The sequence below is a fragment of the Heteronotia binoei genome, chromosome 9 (assembly GCF_032191835.1).
Source record: "Heteronotia binoei isolate CCM8104 ecotype False Entrance Well chromosome 9, APGP_CSIRO_Hbin_v1, whole genome shotgun sequence".
Classification (NCBI taxonomy): Eukaryota; Metazoa; Chordata; class Lepidosauria; order Squamata; family Gekkonidae; genus Heteronotia; species Heteronotia binoei.
In genome coordinates this window covers 126,240,193-126,254,116 of record NC_083231.1, presented here as the reverse complement: position 1 = coordinate 126,254,116, position 13,924 = coordinate 126,240,193, and the positions used below count along the sequence as shown (strand labels likewise).

At 58.4% G+C, this 13,924-nt stretch overlaps 2 protein-coding genes across 4 annotated transcripts in view; one reads left to right on the top strand and one right to left on the bottom strand.

Annotated features, from left to right (window-relative positions):
• Positions 1 to 411: 411 nt before the first annotated feature.
• WBP1 (WW domain binding protein 1) lies at positions 412 to 3,239 on the bottom strand. Its single transcript, XM_060247238.1, has 4 exons — positions 3,129 to 3,239; positions 2,928 to 3,030; positions 2,669 to 2,830; positions 412 to 1,641 (listed from the first exon to the last, which is right to left on the bottom strand). The coding sequence occupies exons 1-4, from the start codon at positions 3,180 to 3,182 to the stop codon at positions 1,004 to 1,006; spliced, it is 957 nt and encodes a 318-aa protein (XP_060103221.1). The 5' UTR covers positions 3,183 to 3,239; the 3' UTR covers positions 412 to 1,003.
• A 6,329-nt stretch (positions 3,240 to 9,568) lies between these two features.
• The window catches only part of RTKN (rhotekin), a 28,328-nt gene continuing 23,972 nt past the window's right edge, over positions 9,569 to 13,924 (top strand). For all 3 annotated transcript variants that reach the window (XM_060247232.1, XM_060247234.1, XM_060247235.1), the window contains exon 1: positions 9,569 to 9,704. In XM_060247232.1, the coding sequence (XP_060103215.1) occupies positions 9,591 to 9,704 (114 nt within the window). In that variant the 5' untranslated portion in view covers positions 9,569 to 9,590. The remainder of the gene's footprint in view (positions 9,705 to 13,924) is intronic.

Below are 13,924 nucleotides of genomic sequence, written 5' to 3'. Positions count from 1 at the left end.
AGCCTTGGAGAAGTGTGTGTGGGGTGGGGGAATGGAAACTGTGTGGTGCTGTCAGCCGCTCTTGGGAGCCACAAAGTGCAAAGTGGGAAGGACTAAGAGGACCTCCCCAACCCAAGCCCTGACCAAATAGTGGAAAGTTTCCTCGAGCCCCAGCTGCCTTCCAGTGACCCCCTCCCTCCCAGGGCAAAAGACCTTCATTCAGAGGGGGTTTGCCTTTGCCTGCCTCTGAATCGCAACCAGGGACTGCCAGGATGGTCTCCCATCTGGCCACTGCAGGAGCACAACCCCCCCTTGCTCGCTCCCACTCCAAAACAAGGCTGTTGCAGATGGCTGCCTCTCCCCCACCCGGCAGTAAGCCATGCAGGCACGATCCCCTTTTCTGTTGCACAATCAAAAGGAGGTAGTCTGAGCTGAGAACTGCCACATCTCTTTAATAGTAAGCCCGCACTGCTGCCCTCCGCAGCGGCACACGTGGAAAGAACCTCCACTCCAATGGGGACCAGGAGGGCAGGGGTCAAAGAAGCTGCGTCCAGCAAGGGGGTGGGTGGGGAGGAGAAGGCCAGCTCCCTGCTTCCAGCCTAGGCAGTCTGATTTGGGGAGCAGATGTCAGCCGGAACCATCCCCTTGAAGCACCAAGCAGTCTACACCCCCCTGCCGATTTCAAGAGGAAAAGGAGCGGAGAGGGGTCTATCCCCACAAGGAAGAGCTACACCTTGTACCAAAGGCTACAGAGCCAGCGGGATGCACGCGCACACACAAAGACACTACAGTAGCCAGAGGCAAATGACTGGCCCAGCCACAGAGTTCTTGGGCCCCCAAGGCAGGGAGGGGTGGGGGGAGAACACGAGACCTACACGCTTCCTGGGCAGGAGGAAGAGGGCGGCGTGCGCACGAGATCTGGCCAAGGGCAGTGTCGGTACTAAGGCGGTGATGCTCCACAGTGAACTGCCTGCTCCCTAGTCCTTGGAGCTTCAGCAAGGGCCCTCTGGAGGGACTGCTGTCATCAGACGGGCAAAGTAGGCATGGAGGGCAGGTCTTCAGCGTCCCCTTCCGTCTGTTCCCCACACAGACACTGGGGTTCAGGAGGGGAGCAGGGAGCCTCCTTGCCAAGCAAGCGTAGGGCCTCCTCCTCCTCCTCCGGCATCTCTTCGTCCTGGCCCCGTCCCACCTCGATCCCGGAGTCCCCCGTCAGGCGGCGGTGCCGGAAGTGCTCGGCCTCCTCCAGGGCATCGGGGGTTTCGTCGCTGTCTGAGACCCGCCAGGGGTTGGCTTCAAAGAGCTCCACGTTGGAAGAGAAGAGCGTGTGCTTGGGGGCTGAGGCGCAGCCTGGCAGGGAGGGACTGGCTGACTCCCAGCTGCCCCCCGTGCGGCTGCTGCAGGCCCCTGCCCCCCCACTGGCCTCTGCCTCGCTGAGCGTGCTGGCCTCAGTGGCCGACAGCGAGCTGCTGCTGGGGGACGTCAGGCAGCTGGACTCGCAGGAGCAGCTGGTGTAGTTCTCGGAGCTGCCTGTCAGGGTCAGCGTGCTGGAGCCCAGGCGGCTGGCAGAGCCCCCAAAGAGGGTGGCACTGTATGGGGGAGGAGGGGTGGTTGGGCGGTTGGCCACCTCTTCGTAAGCAGGCAGCTTGAAGGAAGCCAGCATCCCTGCAGGAGAAAGAGAGCATAAGCGTGCCAGCAGGGATCAGGACAGCACTGCCACACAACCCAGCACCCTCTCTGAGCTGAGGAGGAGACTGGGTTTATACCCCGCCCTTCACATGGCATCTTCCCTTCCTCTCCCTACAACAGGCACCCTGTGAGGGAGGTGGGGCTGAGAGCTCTGACAGAAACTGCTCTTGAGAGGAACAGCCTTTGAGAGAGTTATGACCCAAGGTTTAAGTTTATTTCAATTTATATCCCGCCTTTCCCACCGAAGTGGCTCAGGGCGGCTCACAGCACATAAAATCTAACAAAATTATTGAATTTAAAATATTTTACACAGTTAAAACAGTAAAAAAAATAACAGTGGTCTATTAAAAACTACACTCAGTTTCCAATGCCAGTTAGTTCTAAGCCAGCCAGAAAAGGGCTGTCTTACAGGCCCTTGAGAACTGGGCAAGGTCCTGCAAGGCCCTCACCTCTTCCGGCAGCTGGTTCCACCAGAAAGGGGCCGTTACAGAGAAAGCCCTGTCCCTGGTAGATTTCAGGCGGGCTTCCTTTGGCCCAGGGATAACGAGCAGATTTTGAGATCCCGATCTCAGTACTCTCTGGGGAACATGTGGGGAGAGACGGTCCCTAAGGTAGGCAGGTCCTAGGCCATATAGGGCTTTAAAGGTAATAACCAGCACCTTGTACCGAACTCGGTATATTATTGGCAGCCAGTGCAGAATCCGGAGCCCCGGCTGAATGTGCTCCCACCTTGGGAGCCGCAATAACAACCGGGCAGCGGCGTCCTGCACTAACTGCAACTTCCGGGTTCGGCACAAGGGCAGCCCCACGTAGACGGTCACTCCAGCAGCTGTAAGCAGAGGGAGCGGGGACTGAAACCAGGTTCTGCCAGGTAAGAGTGCGCACACTTCCCCACTAGGCCAAGCCGAGCAGCCCCCACCCCTGGAAAGCAAGGCCTCCAGAGCCGAGCAAAGAGCAGGCGCTCCAGGGCCCTTCGGCAGGCTGCCCGCGCGGCCCCACTCACGGAGGTCCATCATGGAGGGCGGGTAGTTGCAGGCACCGTGGTAGGCAATGAGGTTGATCTCCCGCTGGCGCTGCTGCTGCTGCAGGCGCAGTTTGGCGCGGCGGTGCCGGTAGGCGCAGCAGCAGCTGAAGAGGATCAGGACGGTCCACAGGAGCCAGAACCCTGCAGCCAGAGAGGAGCAGAGCGCGCTCAGCCGGGGCCGCCCCGTGCACGCGCGCAGGCCTGTGCACGCGCTCCCCCCCCCTCCCCGGCCACTCACACCAGAGCTCGTAGTAGTAGATGCAGCAGCCCTTCTCGCCGCAGCAGTGGCCCGTCTCGCACACGTACGGCTGCTTGTTGACGCCGGGGCAGTACTCGCGCGCCTGCGCAGAGAGGGGGAGGGAGGGAGGGGTCAGTCGGTCGGGTCAGGCCCCGCCCCTCCCCAGGCCCCGCCCCTCCCGCCGGCCCCGCCCCGCCCCACCTGCCGCTCCCGGCCCAGCAGCGCGGCCCACCCGGCCTGGGCCTCCCTCTCCATGGCGCCGCCGCCTACAGCCCGCCGCCCCGGCCCGCCTCCGGCCCTCGCCGCAGCGGGCCTCGCTCCTCCGCCGACGCCAAGGCCAGGGCCGCCCGCCGCCCCCGCATCGCCCCCGAGCCGCCGAGGCCCGGCCCCGCCTCAGCCGCCTGCCCCACCGCCGCCATCGCTCTGGGCAGCGACGCCCGCCCCGCCCTCAGCACGCAGCCGGCCAATCCCCGCCGCCCCCGAGCCGCGCCGCGCCCAATCGCCGGCCGCCTCCTGCCTTAACAACAAGAGACAAAGGGGCCCGGCCCCGCCTACCCGCAGACGGACGGCACCTTGCGCCAATCAGCGGCCAGCGGGCCCGGCGACGCCGCAGCGCGGGAGCCAACCGGTGCCCTCGGGGCTCAGGCGGCCAATGGGGCGCCGGCGGGAGGGCGGGCGGAGAGGCTAGAAAGGGGCCAATGAGGGGCGGTGCCGACGTGGGACTCCGCCCCCTCCTCCCCGGGAGAGCTTGCAGCCTCCTGAGCCTCCCGGGCGGGGGAGGAGGGAGGGCGGGAGACAGGGGAGGGCGCCCCTTCCTCCCCCGCAGGCGGCCGGCTGGGTGACCTTGGGCCAGTCACGGCTCTGCTCTCAGGGCTCTCTCAGCCCACCTGCCTCGCGGGGCCTGTTGTGGGGAAGCGGAGGAGAGTGGAAGCTGCTGCTGCTGCAGCAGGAGTCCGATTCAAGAGCAGCCCTGCGTCTTCTTCCTCGGTTCCTCAAGCGCCAAAATGGCCTCCTGCAGAGATTACAGGCTGGAACACGCAGCGGGACAGCCTCTGCTCAAAGCATTGCTGGAAGCTGCTCCCGGTTTGCACAAGCCGCGTGACTCAGCTCCAGAAGCTCTTTGGAGCACCGGGGGGTACCTGAAGTGCTCATAAAAGAGTTTAGCTGTACATGTGCAGAGTGCACTTTTGCTCGCACAGCCGGAATCACAAGTTAGGCTTCCGAGGTGCTGTCTTCCCATGAGGCAGGAGCTTATTGGGGTGTGGGTGGGGACAGCCCCACACTCCGTGGCCCACAGAGCCTCACTCCCCAACTAATCACATTTATTTAATACTGTGGGTTAATGTGTTACATCCCACTATTCCAGGAAGCCCAAAAGCACCAGGGCCCACCAAAGGAGAAGCACACAAGAGAAAGAGAAGCCAGATAAGGGGGCCTTGCAGATCAGCCCTCAATCTCCATTCAGTGAACAGAAATTGCCCCCAGGCCTCAACTTAGCCAATGGGCCTCAAGCCAAGGCCTCCGAAGGAGTGCCTATTGATCTGAGTTTTGCCTGGCAGGTGGACTTCGCCCAGTTCAGCCCACCCACTTGCCCTCTGAGCTGGAGCCCGGGTGGTTTCCCTTGAGAAGAGCAAAGTTTGCAGCAGGGAACATGGGGGGGGGGGGGGCGGGGAGAGGAGGCCTGGGTGCTTTCCAGCTCTGAGCTGGCACTCCTAGAGGCATGCAAAGGGGCATCATATGATCCTGCCAGGTATAAGCAGAAGGAAAGCCTCACCTGTTGCCAGGAAGTGGGCTTTCCTTCCGCTTATACCTGGCAGGATCACATGACGCCTGTCTATTCAGGGAAGAATCGCACTGCTACAGGACCAACCCTAAATCAGACTTTTCCCTGCAGCCGCTGTGGCCGGACCTGCCTGTCCCACATTGGTCTTGTCAGCCACCAGCAAGCCTGCAGCAAACGTGGACTATTGCACCCTTCTTAAATCTTCGTTCGCGAAGCCAAGCCGAGAGAGAGAGAGAGACTCAAGAGACTTAGGATTGTGTTCCAGTATGCAAGGCAGCCAGAGTTCTGGGTCTGCAAACATGCAGCTTGCAAAGAGGAAGAACAGAAAGGCTTCACCTGAGACTAGATCTGAAAGCTGGGCCTTAGAGTGTCCATCTGATCTTCTGTGTGGGATGGGATGGATGTAACACAGACCTTCCTTGTCTGGGAGAAGGAATGGGAACTTGCAGGACAAATCTACAGCCTGCTACCCTTTTTTCCCTTTATTCACTTGTTCCTCACTTTCCTTACCTTTTTTTGGCTGGCAAGTCACAGCCTGCAGGGTTTCCAAAGCAAGAGAGGTGCAGAGGTGGCTTGCCCGTGCCTGCCTCTGTGCAAGGACCCTGGATTTCCTTGGTGGCCTTCCAAGCCTGCCCCTCCTGAGCGTCTCTGACAAGACTGGGCCAGCCAGATCAGGGCTCCAAAAGCAGCTGATGACATCACTTCCCCCCTTTCATCTTGGTAGCAGCTGCAGTCCTCTGAAGGTCATCCTGCAATCTTCCCTGAGAGGGGAGGGATTCAGACCTGGGCCTCTAGCAGTAGCTCTTAGTCACAGCATATTGTTGGAACTCTCTGTCTGGGGGAGTGATGCTCTGTATACTTGGTGCTTGGGGGGGCAACAGTGGGAGGGCTTCTAGTGTCCTGGTCCCACTGGTGGACCTCCTGATGGCACCTGGGTTTTTGGCCACTGTGTGACAGAGTGTTGGACTGGATGGGCCACTGGCCTGATCCAGCATGGCTTCTCTTATGTCCGGGGCAGTGATGCTCTGTATTCTTGGTACTTGGGAGGGGGGGGCAACAGTGGGAGGGCTTCTAGTGTCCTGGCCTCATTGGTGGACCTCTTGATGGCACTTGGGGTTTTTTGGCCATTGTGTGACACAGAGTGTTGGACTGGATGGGCCACTGGCCTGATCCAACATGGCTTCTCTTATGTTCTTATGTGACACAGAGTGTTGGACTGAAGGGGCCACTGGCCTGATCCAACATGGCTTCTCTTATGTTCTTATGTGACACAGAGTGTTGAACTGAAGGGGCCATTGGCCTGATCCAACATGGCTTCTCTTATGTTCTTATGTGACACAGAGTGTTGGACTGGATGGGCCACTGGCCTGATCCAACATGGCTTTTCTTATGTGACACAGAGTGTTGGACTGGAGGGGCCATTGGCCTGATCCAACATGGCTTCTCTTATGTTCTTATGTGACACAGAGTGTTGGACTGGATGGGCCATTGGCCTGATCCAACAGGGCTTCTCTTATGTTCTTATGTGACACAGAGTGTTGGACTGGATGGGCCACTGGCCTGATCCAACATGGCTTCTCTTATGTTCTTATGTAACACAGAGTGTTGGACTGCAGGGGCCATTGGCCTGATCCAACAGGGCTTCTCTTATGTTCTTATGTAACACAGAGTGTTGGACTGGAGGGGCCATGTGGGCACTGAAATGCATGGTACAACCCAGCCCCCGTGGGGAAAGTGAATGACAAGAGAGGTCCTATGATTGATAAGAGAATCTAAGAACTGATAAGTCACCAGACCCAGATGGCATACCTGAAAGACCTCAAATGTGAATTTGTGGGTCTCCTGTCTAAAATATGTAATCTTTCATTAAGACCTGCCTTGCCATGGGCCTGAACCAAGATGATGAAAAGAGGGGGCATTTTGCCAGTTGTTTGAACTGGCCTGGCATCTCAGGCCCCTCACCAGAAAGACACAGAGGGCTTCACATGCTTACACGCTCCCTCATTGTCCCTCCTCGGTGCTTGGCACTGGCGGGCATTGGCTTCCTGTCTTCTCAGCTGCACTCCCCCCCCCCCCCGTGCCAGCTGCAGCTCAGCTCCACTGTGGCTCTTCCCGAGTCAGAGCAGCAGTCAGCTGCCACAGCAGAGGAGGCCCTTTTCCACCTCCACCCCTGCCCCCACAGGTCAACTGTTCTCAAAGTGCTGAGTGCAAGTGCAGCCTCCTCCTGTGGCCAAGGGGACCCCCAGCATCCCGCTGAGCCATGGACTGGAGATCAGCAACACCCCCCCCCCCCGATCCAAAGAGGAAGGGTCCCAAAGTCCCCTGAAAGATGCCGGGGGGAGGGGAGCGCCACTGGCAGTGCTGCAGCAGTTATAGGGGCTTAGCCACCCCCCCACACACTGGGGGTTCACCATGTTCTTTGTGCCGCCTTGAGCCATCTGAGCATTTTGCCAGGGAGAAAACGAAGATAAGAGACGGTGTGCCCTGGAAGAGCTCTGACTTAGAAATTATGTCTTTAATGGTATTATTAAATTGTTCTAAGGGAACAATTTTCCTGAGGGAAAATTTTATTGAAACAGGAAGTGGAACACCGACTGTCCTGTTGCATTAGGAGGGAATCTTTCATGGGATTCAAGAAACTGCAGCTGACTTCATGTCACTGAAGTCCATTCCGGAATCTGGACCGTCACAAAGGGATTTTTTCAAAGAATGGACTTTTACCTTTTGTGTGTCTGCAACATGGAATTCTTGATTTGCCTGTCTTTATTATAACTCAACATCACAAAAACTAAGATCATGGCATCCGGCCCCATCACACCTTGGAAAATAGAAGGAGAAGACATGGAAGTAGTGACAGACTTCACATTTCTGGGATCCAAGATCACTGCAGATGGCGACTGTAGCCATGAAATTAAAAGATGTTTGCTCCTTGGGAGGACAGCTATGGCGAACGTGGGCAGTATAATAAAAAGGAGAGACATCACCCTGCCAACAAAAGTCTGTATAGTCAAAGCGAAGGTATTCCCAGTAGTAATGTACGGCTGCGAGAGCTGGACCATAAGGGAGGCCAAACACAGAAGAATAGATGCTTCTGAGCTGTGGTGAGGAGAAGACTTAAGAGTACCTTGGAATTTAAGAAGATCAAGTCAGTCAGTCCACAGGGAAATCAACCCAGAATATTCCCTGGAAGGTCAAATGCTGAAGCTGAAGCTCAGACACTTTGGCCACCCAATGAGAAGGGAGCCCTCCGTGGAGAAGACCCTGAAGCTGGGAATGACAGAAGGCAAAAGAAGAAGGGGATGGCAAAAGATGAGACGGCTGGACAGCATTACTGATGTAACTAACACGAATCTGAGCAGACTTCGGAGGATGGTGGAAGACAGGAAGGCCTGGCGTGACTTTGTCCAGGGGGTTGCAAAGAGTCGGACTTGACTGTGCGACTAAAGAACAAATTATAATAAATGTTAAGAGTATTTAGTAAATTTGGTCACAGTAACCAGTAGGTTTAGTTTAGTCAGCCTCTCACCATTCAATGGCAGGCAGAGAACAGAGGCTGCTGCCACCGAGGCCCGTCCTCCCTCCCTCCCCCCGTGCTGTGCTGGTGTGGCCCTTGCAGGGTGTCCCGGGAGCCCGCCACAAATCCCTCCAGATGGGCGGCCTCCTCAGAGCAGCAGAAAAGAGCAGGACTGCAGGAGCACCTTCAGGACTGGCCGCAGAGGAAGAGCTTCTTTTGGGGAGTCACTGCAGCCCCTTCTCCACCTTGCTGTCGAGGTGCTGGGGTGCAGAGCCCAGGGATACAGCACAAGCTTGGCACGTGGGAGGTGCCCGTTCCAGTCGCCAGCAACCCTGGGGAAGGCCTCTCTCTGCCAGGCACCCTCCCACTGGGTGGTTGGAGCAGGGGGGCAGCTGGATCAGCACCTGGGGGGGGCAGAGGGATCACAGGTCAGTTTCCCAGCTAGCCCTGGGCAAACCGGAAAAGACCCAAAGAGGCAGAAATGGGCAACACAAATGCTTCAGGGGATGGAGCACTTTCCCTATGAAGAAAGGTGAAGGGGGCAAGGGCTCTTTCTTTTGGAGAAATGGCAGCTTGAGGGGTGACACGACAGAGGTGCACGCATGGGACAGAGAAGGCACAGAAATAAGCACTTTTCTCCCTCCTGGGCACTCGATGACATGAAGGAGCAGGGGGCTTAGAACAGCCCTTCTTCATCCAGAGAGTCATTCACAGGTGGAATTCACTGCTGCAGGAAGTGGTGGCGGCTACAAGCACAGCCAGCCTGAAGAGGGGACTGGATCAACACATGGAGCCCAGGTCCATCAGCGGCTCTTAGCCACAAGGTATAGAGGGAGCCCTCTGTCTGGGGCACTCATGCTCTGTCTTCTTGATGCTGGGGGGGGGGCGGGGGGCATTGGGAGGGTTTCTGGCGTTCTGGCCCAGCGGGTGGACCTCAAGGGAAGGCTTTGGGTGTTGATGGCCCCTGCCTGACCCAGAGTGTTGGCCTGGGTGGACCAGGGGCTCCTGGCATGTTCTCACAGGCTCCTGCTGGGCCGGCTTCTTGGTGCGCGCCCCCGCCGCTTGCCTGGAGCTGGATTCCCCCCGGATCGGGGTTGAGGCGCCTTTCCCTCCTCGGGGCCCGGGCGAGGGAGGGAGGGAGCTTGGGCAGCAAGGTTGGGCCCTCGCCCGTCGGGACGGAGCCAGGGCAGGAGAGGCCAGCCAGGGAGCTCCCCGCTCGGCCGCAGGGAAGGGAAGCGCTCGGCGGGGCGGGGCGGGGCGGGCCGCCTCTTCCCAGGCCACGGGGCGGGGCCAGCGCGGCTCCCCGGCCAGGGGGAAGGTCGGCGGGCGTGCGAGGAGAGGGAGAGAGGGCTGGCCTCGGGCCGCCATGGCGTTCCAGCGGCACCACCGGAGCCGAGTGACCGTAGCGCGGGGCTCCGCCCTGGAGATGGAGATCCGGCGGGGCCGGTTCCGGCTCAGCCTCCTCGGGGACACCGAGCAGGTAGGGCGGGCTGGCCGCGATCCCCGCCGGCAGCCCGGAGGAGGCACGTGGCCGGCCAGAGGGCTTGGCTGGCTGGCTGCTTCCTCCTCGCCCGCCTGGGGAAAGCAAGGCGCGCTCCCGGTTAAGTCCTGGAGGCTGTGGGAGGGAGGGCCGCCGGACGACGTGGCGGGGGGCGGGGGCTGCTTGTGCCTCAGCCCCACCACCGGGGGCATAGTCTCTGCTCTTCGGAAGGGCAGTGGCCGCGGTGGGGGTGGGGGTGGGCAGCGCCGGAGGCAACGGGGCCCCGGGACAGGCAGCAAAGGGCTGGGTTCGAGCGCCCTCTCGCTGGATAGTCTGGCGCGGGCCGGTCCCGCCCCGTCTGCAGAAGCCGCATTCCCCGCGGCCCACCCCCCACCCCCACTCTTGCTGCGCCCGGGAAGGCGGAGGAGGGAGGGAGGCGTCCCAGCCTGCCCGCCCTGTTGGGTGTGGCATCCCCCTGCCCGCCCCTGGCAGCAGGGTGCCCTCTGGAGGAAGGGAGCCCCTTGCAGCAATGGGGCAGTACCCCCCCCCCCTCGCAGCCACCTGCATTTGGGGGAGGAGGGGCAACAGTGGGAGGGCTTCTAGTGTCCTGGCCCCACTAGTGGACCTCCTGATGGCACCTGGGGGTTTTGGACACTGTGTGACACAGAGTGTTGGACTGGATGGGCCACTGGCCTGATCCAACATGGCTTTTCTAATGTTCTTACGTCCGGGGCAGTGATGCTCTGTATTCTTGGTGCTTGGGAGGGGCACAGTGGGAGGGCTCCTAGTGTCCTGGCCCCACTGGTGGATCTCCTGATGGCACCTGGGATTTTTTTGGCCACTGTGTGACACAGAGTGTTGGACTGGAGGGGCCATTGGCCTGATCCAACAGGGCTTCTCTTACATTCTTATGTGCCACAGAGTGTTGGACTGGATGGGCCACTGGTCTGATCCAACAGGGCTTCTCTTATGTTCTTATGTGACACAGAGTGTTGGACTGGATGGGCCATTGGCCTGATCCAACATGGCTTCTCTTATGTGGCACAGAGTGTTGGACTGGAGGGGCCACTGGCCTGATCCAACAGGGCTTCTCTTATGTCCTTATGTGACACAGTGTTGGACTGGATGGGCCACTGGCCTGATCCAACAGGGCTTCTCTTATGTTGTTATGTGACACAGAGTGTTGGACTGGAGGGGCCAGTAGCCTGATCCAACAGGGCTTCTCTTATGTTCTCTTAGGCACGGCCTCCCTGCATAGGTGTGGTGTGTGGGGGAGGAGAGTGTCCACATATGGGGAGGGGAGCAATGGCTGGCTTGTCTTTATTTATTTATTCCATTTATATCCTGCCCTCCCCACCGAGGCGGGCTCAGGGCGGCTTTCCCACAGCTGTGGGGCTGATAGTGGTGCCTGCCTCCTGGTGCCCCCCCAGGGCCATCTTGAGCCCCTTTCCAGGCAGCCTTTGCTCCCTCTAGGGTGACACTGCTCTTCTCTTTTGGGTTGTCCTGCATGAGAACATGAGGAGAGCCCCACAGGGTCCGAGAAGCGAGGGGCCATCGAGTCCAACGGTGGCCAGCCAGTTGCCCTGTCATGCCAAGAAGGAGAGGCTTGGGCCTTCCCTGAGGTTGCCTCCTGGCACTGGGACTCAAGAGGTAGACTGCCTCTGCCTGTGGAGGTTCCCTTTACTCCCCCTGGGTATCTGGCAAGCTCTCTCCCCATGTTTCTGTGGGCTGGGAGCTGGGGAAGGCTGCTTGCCCTTCTGACAAAGAGGAGTCTGGGAGCGCCTGGCAGACAGAGGGCTGGTTACACGTCGGGTTCATTGCTGCCCCCCTTCCTCCCCCGCAGGGGCCAGAGTGGTTCCTGTGACTCTCTTGTCCCCCGCTGTGAGGCTGAGTGAGTGTGAGCAGCCCCCAAGGAACCAGCCAGCCAGCATCCATGGCACGGGGGGGGGCCCGGTCACCATGGAGGGGCCCCTCAGCAGCAGCAGCCTTCGAGAGAGGAGGCGGGCTTCCTGCAGGAGGAGGGTTCAGGAAGCAGAGCTCAGATGCAAGGCAGCCCAGAAGACAAATCAGGGGTGGCCAAACTGGCCCAGGAGCCGCATGTGGCTCTTTGACACATATATTGTGGGGCTCTTGAAGCCCCCCCCTGCCCCATTGGCCTGCTTGGAGAAGGCATTTATCTCTTTATATCACTTCTCCAAGCCAAGCCAGTTGGCTTGAGAATGCATTTGACGTTAAAGTTGCTTTCTTTCCACCTCTCCCTCCCCCATTTATTTGCCTGCCTTCCTATCTTGCATTTCTCAAACATCTGAAGTTCATATCTCAGACGTTTATTCTATGTGGCTCTTATATTAAGCAAGTTTGGCCACCCCAATCTAAAGAAAGCTGCAGAACCGGTTAGGGGAAGGGGGAGGAGCTGAGCAGAGGAGCCCCCAGCCTATCCCGAATGGCTTCGCCACCACTGGACTTCCCTTTGCTTTTGCTTCAGGGGACCCACACAGCTGCCCCTCTGGAGCTATCCTCAGGGGGGCTTCGCCGTTCCACACCAAAGGGCTGGGCAAACCCTGTGACTGTGGAGCCCACCTGTGAAACTGCCTGGGGGGGGGAGTCTTGCCTCTTCTCATCTGGGGGGGGGGTCAGGTCCTCTCTCATCTGTGGAAGTGGGAGAGATGCTGCCGGGGATTGAACCTGGGACCTTCTGCAGGCCCAGCAGATGCTCTGCCGCGCAGCCAGAGCCGCTCCCTGTAGGCGTACAGGTGAAAGGGCTGGCCCCTCCCTCACAGGCCACCTGGGGGCTCTTCTGGGCAGGAGGGCGAGGGGTGTGCTGTTGGGACCAAAGATGGGACACAGTTTCTGTGGCAGCCGACCACCAAAGGGTTCAGATGTGGATGAAAGCGGGAGCGGGGGGGGGGGGGGGGGAGAGGTCAGGCTCTCCCGGGGCTGCCCAAGGCCAAAGGAGGCTTCAGCTACCTCCTTGCAGGTGAGAGGGGCAGCAACAGGGTCCGAGTGGATGCCTTGTGAATGGTTCCTCCTCCTCTTGGAGAGGAGTGACAGGTGGAGGGCTTCAGCGGTCTGTCCTGGGACCTGTTTTGTTCAACATCTTTATCAATGATTTGGATGAAGGAATAGAGGGAATGCTTATTAAATTTGCCGATGGTACTAAATTGGGAGGGGTTGCAAATACAATAGAAGACAGAATCAGGAAGATCTTGACAGGCTGGAAAACTGGGCTAAAACCAATAAAATAGATTTTAAGAGGGTCATCACCAGGGTCATCTAGTCCAACCCCTTCCACAATGCAGGAAACTCACAAACCCCTCCCCCTAAATTCACAGGATCCTCAGTGCTGTCAGATGGCCATCTAGCTTCTGCTTCAAAAACCCCAAGGAAGGAGAGCCCACCACCTCCCGAGGAGGAAGCCTGTTAGAATCATAGAAGAATTGGAAGGGAGCTCCAGGGTCATCTAGTCCAACCCCCTGCACAATGCAGGAAACTCACAAACCCCTCCCCCTAAATTCACAGGATCTTCATTGCTGTCAGATGGCCATCCAGCCTCTGCTTAAAAACCTCCAAGGAAGGAGAGCCCACCAAATATATAAATATAATGTTCTGTGTATGATCCAATGCATAGTTATCGGACGGGGAGACCTGACGTGACAGTAGTCTGTGTGAAAAGGATCAAGGTGTCTTAGTGGACCATACACTGAACCAGGACCGGATCAACATATTTTTTGAGGGGGGGCAAAATTAAAAAATGGTGCCCCCTTATGGGCCATTCTCTCTTATGGACTCCATACCCAATTTGGCGCCCCCCCATCCGCGGGTGCCCGGGGCAAGCACCCCCCTCTGCCCCCCCCCCCCAGATCCGGCCCTGCACTGAACATGAGTCAATAGTGTGATGCAGTAGCTAAAAAGGCCAATGCGATTTTGGGCTGTATCAAGAGAAGCAGGCTTTTTTTAAAGCAGGAACGCATTTCTGACTGGCTTGGAGTCAGGGGTGTGTGGCCTAATATGCAAATATGTTCCTGCCAGGCTTTTTCTACAGAACAGCCCTATGTGAACCAATGGTGACAGGTGATGTCAGGGTGTGTGGCCTAATATGCAAATGAGTTCCTGCTGGGTTTTTTCTCCCAAAAAAGCCCTGAATAGAAGCATAGTGCCCAGATCACGTGATCTGATGGTATCCCCTTACTCTGCTCTGGTAAGACCTCACCTGGAGTCTT

Excerpts from the sequence above, each read along its gene's own strand:
- WBP1 (XM_060247238.1), bottom strand. The coding sequence starts at position 3,182 with ATGGAGAGGGAGGCCCAGGCCGGGTGGGCCGCGCTGCTGGGCCGGGAG. Across the intron at positions 2,831-2,927 it reads CTACTACTACGAGCTCTGGT|GGTTCTGGCTCCTGTGGACC; the intron begins GTGAGTGGCCGG and ends CTCTGGCTGCAG. Across the intron at positions 1,642-2,668 it reads GCCCTCCATGATGGACCTCC|GGATGCTGGCTTCCTTCAAG; the intron begins GTGAGTGGGGCC and ends TTTCTCCTGCAG.